We start from the raw sequence: 7,356 nt of genomic DNA on the forward strand, positions 1-7,356 counted from the left end.
CAATCGGCCTTGGATGAAATACCAGGCGCCGCTTTAACACTAGCGAGGAGAAGAGAAACGAAAAAAAAAGTAGTAAAACTTAATTTCTGCAAATTAATTTCTTTTTAAGACACTCTTTTTCGTCTTGTTTTTGCTGGTGTTGCTTTTTAATTACCTGTCCACAGCCGCCTTTTTCCAGCCACGAAGCAAAGGTACTGAGCATCTGAGGAAATTTGTCTCGAGCTTAATCGGCAGAAATATAATGAAATTGTGAACGCGAATAATTTTGGGAGATCGTCTAGCTTAGAAACCGTAGGAAGCTAATGGAGTGATTGATACAGTTAGAAATACAGGCATAAATGTGCAAATAGATCCGCGTGGGTATTTTGTGTGCATCTACGTGTGGCTAGCAGTGAGTAACGAGTGCGTTTCTGTGCGTTCAGGCTCGGTTTCTTTCCCACTGTCTCAAGGTACGGAGGGTGACAGCCTGCGCTGAGTGTATCCATCTCTGCCGAAACATCTCTTTAAATATTCAGTGAAAAATAATGTCATGTGAAGTACCACCTATAGCAACATTATTATCTTCATTCTTCAACATCATCCCCGCTGATAGCTTCGTTTGTCTTTTTCTCAAAATCTACTGTACCGAATGCTGCGGGGAGGGAGGGGGCTCGCCCTGTGCAGAAATGAAAAGAAGCGTCAGTGACCACTTTGCAACGCTGACTAAATACTGGAGTGGCACCTGGGAGGATTTTTCGGTTCGTATGCATTTGTTTGGTTGGGTTTTGCGGCTGTTTTCCTTCCCCCACCCTTATTGATGAACATTTTACAATCTCTTTCGTTTATTAATGAGAAGAAAACGCCACTAAGACGGCTCCTCGAGTGAGATTTGTCCCTCTCTCCTTTCTCCTCTCGCTTACTCTCCAGGCTTTACCGGCTCATTTGAAATTGAAATGAGTTGGATCTGACCAGCCTCTTGCTTTTACAGAGAGTTTGTTAATATTAATACGGGAAAAAGGAGTAGCTTCTATAGAAGAGTAAATAATCCAGCGGGGGGAGTGGGAGGAGAGAGCACTAGATGGGTCAGGGTGGAGGGAAAGAAACGTCTGTGCTCCCGCTTCTGCCGGTTCAGCTTATTTTACAGAGTAACTTTCCGTGCCCGCAGCAGCGTGACGCGCGGAGGGGCGCGGAGAGCGGAGCTCAGGAGGACACCCACCATTTACCCAAAGCGTACGTGTATCGCCGGATATGCGAGATATTAAAAATAGCCCTGTTCGCAGACTCCGTGCAGCTATACTTTTTATTTCAAGATCGTGTCATTTGTTTGTGAGAGGTTCCTCCTCTGGAAGTAACACATGGGCGTAAAAAAGTTTGTCGCGCGCGGCATCCCACGGCAGGAGCGCGGTGCCCGCGGGCTCCCAGCTCCGGCAGCGCCGCGGACCGGGCACGAGCAGCGGCCACGGGAGCGCGGGGACCCCGGGACGGCTCCGCCGCGCCGCACTCGGCCCGGCCCGGCCCGGCCCGGCTCCGCCCGCGCGCAACCCGGCACCGCGGGCCGCTCACGCTCCGCTCGGCGCGGCTCGGGGCGCCTCCGGCGGGCAGATGCGCGTCTCTCCCACGTCCGAGAGGGAAACAAAAGTCAGGAGCCACCCGAGAGAGGGGGGGATCGGGGGAGCGGAGCGGGGTCGCGGAGCGGGACGCGCCGCCCGCCCCCGGCCGCGGCCCCGCCGCCGCTCGCCCCGGGCTCCCCGGGCGGACTGACGGCGAGTGCAGCCAACCCGAGCGGCCCGGGGGCGGAGCGGCCGCCAGGTCCGCCCGCCGCTCCCAGCGGCGCCCTAATTGTCCTGGGAATGTGTGAGGTAAAAAACAAACCCTTCCTATTTTCAGCACCCCTCGGGGCGTGATATATGGAAAGAGAAGTGGTGGGGGGAGTGGGAGACCTGGGAGAGGGCGAAATGGATCTTTATCTGTAAATGCGGGGACAAGAGGAAGGGGGGAGGGGGAAGAAAAGGAAAAAAATACACCCGAAACTTTTTTTGCAGCAGCGGGACGGATCGAGCGGCAGCGCGGCGGCGGCCGGAGCGGGGCAGGGCTCTCCCCGTGCAGGCACTTGCCGGGTGCGGGGCCGACCCTCCGGGGCCTCTGCTCCAGCCGTGCGTCCTCCCCCGATCGATTATTGGTCACCCTGCCCTCCCTCCACCGGTTCGGACTGCGGGCGAGGCGGGGGGGAGTGAAAAAAAAAAAAAAAAAAAAGTAAAAAGAAAAAAAAATGGAAAAAAAAAAGTGAAACGCAGCGCAAAACTGCGGGAAGGAGGGCGGGAGTCGCTGGGAGCCCGTCGGGGCTGGAGGAAGGGGCGAAGGGAGACACATTCCTATAGTAACCGGGATGGCGCGATGCAGCTCCAGCTGGTTGCTAAGAGGGTTAAACTGTATCCAAACAGCTTTGGGGAAATCCAGCCCCTTCTCCTGCCACATGGATCGACTCATTGGGTGGGAACGGCGGAGAGACAAGGGTCTCCAGCAAATCAGCGCCTAATTGATTAAGGCGAGCTGGTTTGAATAGAGCTGGCCATGTGCCAATCGCCTTTCAAAGAGCCCCTCTATGATTAATCGCAATGCATTATTGATAATCATAATTATAGCAGGACACATGCGCGGTGCGCGGAGGATCGGGGAGGCTGGGGGGGGGGAGGCTCGATTTCCGTAATTTTGAGAAGATTTTTTTTTAGTAATTTTTTATTCTGCCCCAGCTGATGTTTGAGCCAGCATGTCGCGGAGGAAGCAGGCGAAGCCTCAGCATTTCCAATCCGATCCCGATCTGGCCTTGTTATCCCAGCGAAATGGTGAGTTCTTCTCCTCTCCCTCGCACACATTTTAACACAAACACACACAAAATAGATGAACTTACCTTCTGGGGAGTCGGAACCGCGCCGGGCAGTGGTGCGGGACAGCAGGATCTCTCGGAGTTATGTGCGGGGGTGTGGGGGGGAGAAGGTCCTTCTGAGGTTTTGGTCCAAGTTCTTGGGTTTTATCTTATTTTTTTTTTTTAACTCAGCGTTTTGTTTCGTCTGTTTCTTAACGAAACTCCAAACTCTTTCCGTTTTTTGATGTTTTCCCTCCGCCCTCTCCCAGCGGGGCGGTCTGGCATCCTGAGCCCGCGGGAGATGGATCCGCGCCCCCCGCGTCTCTCTGCGCGTCCCGCGGAGTGGGGAAACAAAGTGGGGCTGCGGTGGGGCGGCTGATCCCGTAGCCCCGCGGGACGGATGCCCCGTCCGGCCACACACGCTGCCCACGCCGTCCCCCCGAAAGGCCGGAAAATCCCCCCCGGGCACCCACTTTCTCGCCCGCCCCCACCCCCCCGCGGACCCCAGCGCTCCCGCACCCCCCGCTCCCCCGCAGTCCCGCCGGGCGGAGGACGCTGCCCCTCCGCCCCGCAGCCCCAGCCTCCGGCTGCTCCCAAGGCTTCCTGGAAGGCGGAAAAGTTGCCGCCGGCGGGCCGGGCCGGGCCGGGCCGGGCCGGGCCGGGCCGCGGGGGGATCGCCCCGTCCCGGGAGCTGCTGCCGCCGCCGCGCCGGGCTCCGAGCGGCCGCCGCGCTCACAGGCGACTCCGCGGCCACAGCGCCGAGGCTCCGGGCAGAGTGGACCCGATTTGCTTTCCCTAAGGTTGTTTTTCGGTTTTGTTTTTCTTTATTTTTTTTTTTTATTTTCTCTTTTTCCTCCTTCTCCCTCTTCCCTCCAAGTCGGTAAGCGAGGGATAAACGCCGGCTTTGTGTCCGCCAGGATTTGCAGAGGGAAGAGTGTGAGGTATCTTTTTTTGTCTTTTTTTTTTTTTTTTCCTCCCCTTTCTTACTCCCTTTTTCCCTCCCCTCCGGAGCAGAGGGATTTCGTAGGAGCTCGGCACAGCCCGGCGGGCGGCGGAGGGGCCGTGCCTCCGCCCGTACCTGTACTGGGACGCGGGGCGACAAGTGGTCGTCTCGAGGAGCGGCTGGGTGGCCCGGGGCAGCGTCCTCCCTGCCACTGGCAGCGCAGGCTCCGGTCCCCGGCGGCCATGAGGAGGGCGAGGGCCGGGGGCCCGCGGGGGGACCCGACGGCCGCGGGTGCGGAGGGCGCCGCGGCGCAGAAGCGCTTCAGGAGGGCAGGTAAGGGAGGACCGGGCGCGGCGGAGCCCCTGCGCCTCCCGGCCTGGCCCCGCCGCTCGGAAGCGCCGAGCGCTTCCCGAAGCAACTTCTCGGGGAACTTCTCCTCTGCCGCGGCCGCTCCGAGCCCGCCGAGCAGCCCCCGGTCCCCGCCCTGCCCGCGCCTCTCGGCTGCGCCGGGACAGCCGAGGACACGGTCCCGGGCTCCGCGCGTGGCAACGGGGCGGAAAGTTTGCGGGATGTTGTGCCTCGCTGGGAGCATTTACCCGGCTTCCGAAATCCCCTTGATGCCCGTCTCGCACACCAGCATACAGATCAGCGCTGGCTCCGCGGAGCTCTGAGAAACATTTGGGTCCTAAGAGTCGATTTGGGTTTTTAACTGAGTTTTGTGAGCTTTGAACGCACTCGAGTTTTGCCGTTTCCTCAGCATGATCCGCTTTCTCATCTCAGTAAACGTATTTATTTTTTTAAGATATAATTCCCACTTCCGCTCGAAGTTGGGAGTAGGAGTTGGAGAAGCGTTAGGTTTCTAGTTGTCTTTCATCGGCCTCCTGTGAAAGAATTTGGAACTTTTTAAAGTGGGCAGAGAAAAGAAAAGCAGAGAGATATTTTTTTTTTCCGCATCTTCACTTCGTATGATTACATCTTTTGACATTTGCTATCTTTTTTAGTTTGTTTTTAGTAAGTGGAACAGGTCAAAAACACTTCAAAGTATCTTTTTTTTAAAGTAGCCCTTTTCTTCTGTTTTTAGTCTTTTGATCTGATTTTGCACATCGTTTTCAAATGAAGTACAGTGGGAGTGTGAGAAAGGAATGTTAACTGAGCAGCTTTCCTGCCTGTTGCTAAAGGATGTCCTTGAAGTAAGTTGGATCTTGCCTGAAATGATGGCATGGAAGTGAAGCCTTTGTTTAGTTCGGGTGCCTATCTAAAGAAGAGAATGACGAAGTTTATTCTGTTTTAAAAATATCGACTAGTTTCCTATGAAAAGCAGCGTGCTCTACTATAAAATCTGCAGGAGCCTCCCCTTTCCCTTCTCTAAGTGTGGTGTCGGGTTGTGGCTGGTTTACACGGTTGGACGATAAGTTTTTTAAGCCGGTTGCCCAGAAGGTGTGCTTTGTAATCGTGCTTCAGGGTTCAGAACGCTGCAGCAGCATTAGCATAGAGCTACCCCCGCCTTTCCGGGGTCCCCGGCCCTGGCAGCAGCTTCTCACTTGAGCAAGACAGGGTGGGTGAGCTACGGCGGGGACGAGTTTGCGTTATGTGCCTGTGAAATTGCAAAACAAAACTTGGAAATTCCAAGCGCTTCTTTCTTCTCCTTTCCCGCTGTGAATTCAGGTTTGCTAATCCATGTCCAGCTTGCAGGGCGCAGGCGAGGGGAGCATCGCTGGCTCTGCAGACACTTTTGCAGTAAGGTACTGCTGGGCAGGATTTGGAGCGAATCAGTAGAGTGGCTCCGTGAAAATTTCTTGCATCTGATTTGAATTCCGGTTTGTTAAAACTTTCTGCTATGGTTTCATATCTAAAGATCAATAGGGGAAAGAGTTCCTCAGACTGCAACAGCATGTTGGTTTGGCCTTTTTTCTTTTTTTTTGTTTTAATCGCACTCTCTCTTTTTTTTTTTTTTTTTTTTTTTTTTTTTAAGTTCAAAGCTCATGAGTTCACTCCCACCGGGAAGACTTTCCACTTAAAATATATTTCTAGTACAATGAATGGATAAGTAAGTTTACCCTTGTAAAATCCTGTGTATGTGCACATTTGATAAAGTCTGTATTGGAGTAACCAGAGCAGGTCTCATATTAATAGCAGAAATTACTTGCAGCGTAAATTATATTCAACAAGTAACTAATTACTGGTAGGAGGTGGGTAGGAGATCGTGGGATTATTTCCTTTTGTTAATAACTGCAGCTACTTTCATGACATTTTAGAGTTTTTTTTCCTGGTTTCTTGGAATTACATTCACTGTTGTAAAGGAACATTTTTGGGGTGCAATAGTCCAAGGCAAAAGTTGTATTGGAGAAATAAACCATCTAGACTTTGACAAAGAGAAAATATTTACTGCCCTTTCTTTTAAAAGCTCATCAGAACTAGTGCCTTTTCATGTCAGTAATGGACTTTGGTGAATTCCTGCTGCAGCATTATGATCTTCCACATAATTGTTACTGGGCCCATGAAATAAAAGAAATTATGATTGCTTTCCTCTGTGGGATCTGGAGGACAGGATGCTTAGGAGACAGAACTGCTCAGTTAGGCTGCTTTTAGCTCGTTACATAATTAGGCCTTTTTGTGAGGTAGCTGCAGTCTGTTGGTTCAGGATACAGACACTTGGGTTTTTTTTTTTTCCAAAGGTGAGCCCAGGGTATAGAGGGCCTTGTGAAATATCACTTATGCAGATGCAATTCAGAAATAATTACTGAAACCCATATGGTGGAAGTTGTCTAAACCCAATGTTAGTTCAGACCTGTTTTGTGTGTGTTTCCCTTACATAACCTCAGTCTTTGTCTTGCTGCAAAATATTTATGTTTTAGTTTGTACCTTATTTATCTTTTTGCTGCTAAGTAGCATCTGGCTCCCCGAGGACAAACCCTCCTGTATATTTAGCTGTACCAGTACTTAGTGCATAACTGGCTTCTAACCATATTCATGCTTTAATTGTGAAAACATGAATCTTTATTGAACTGACCTGACATGCCTCAGAAAACACAATTATGATTCTTGAAGCTGTTAGTAAAAAACAAAAGGGGCAGCTCCTGCCAAAGGCGCCCTGAAGAAGCTGTGCCGTGTGTGTTTTCCACACTTTAAGGTAAATCACACCTTTGTGCTTCCAGTCCCGAAAAACTGAAAGCTGAAACGTGCGAGCGAAATTGTTGCTTCGTGTCTCTATGGCTGGTGCTAGGAAAAAAAAAAAAAAAAAGTGTTCAGCTGTTTTAACCTTTGCTAGCCTCCTTCCATCCAAAGGTGACAGGGTTCAGATCACAATATGTACTTCAATATCTTGCCAGTGACCCCCGAATTGAGTCTTACTGGTTGCTTAGCAGGAAGTTAGTAGTTTATTTTAGCTTCACCTTATCAGCTTTGCTTCTTTTGCTAACCCTATTCCCCTGTCACCCCTCAGATGCCAGACCCCCGAAGAGGAGATTGACAGGTAGTTCCCATAGCTCCGTTTTACCCTCCAAACAACAGGGATTTAGTTTCTTGTCCCCTTGCCAATGTTTATGTAGTCAAAGTTTAGATATAGCCTTAA

The 7,356-nt window shown here is 51.7% G+C and overlaps 1 protein-coding gene across 1 annotated transcript in view; it reads left to right on the forward strand.

The window, feature by feature from the left end:
- Positions 1-2,746: 2,746 nt before the first annotated feature.
- Positions 2,747-7,356, forward strand: part of SALL1 (spalt like transcription factor 1) — a 13,479-nt gene continuing 8,869 nt past the window's right edge. The window contains exon 1 of the mRNA XM_062499859.1: positions 2,747-2,822. Coding sequence (XP_062355843.1) covers positions 2,747-2,822 — 76 coding nt within the window. The remainder of the gene's footprint in view (positions 2,823-7,356) is intronic.

This window comes from Cinclus cinclus, chromosome 11 (genome assembly GCF_963662255.1).
Source record: "Cinclus cinclus chromosome 11, bCinCin1.1, whole genome shotgun sequence".
Lineage (NCBI taxonomy): Eukaryota > Metazoa > Chordata > Aves > Passeriformes > Cinclidae > Cinclus > Cinclus cinclus.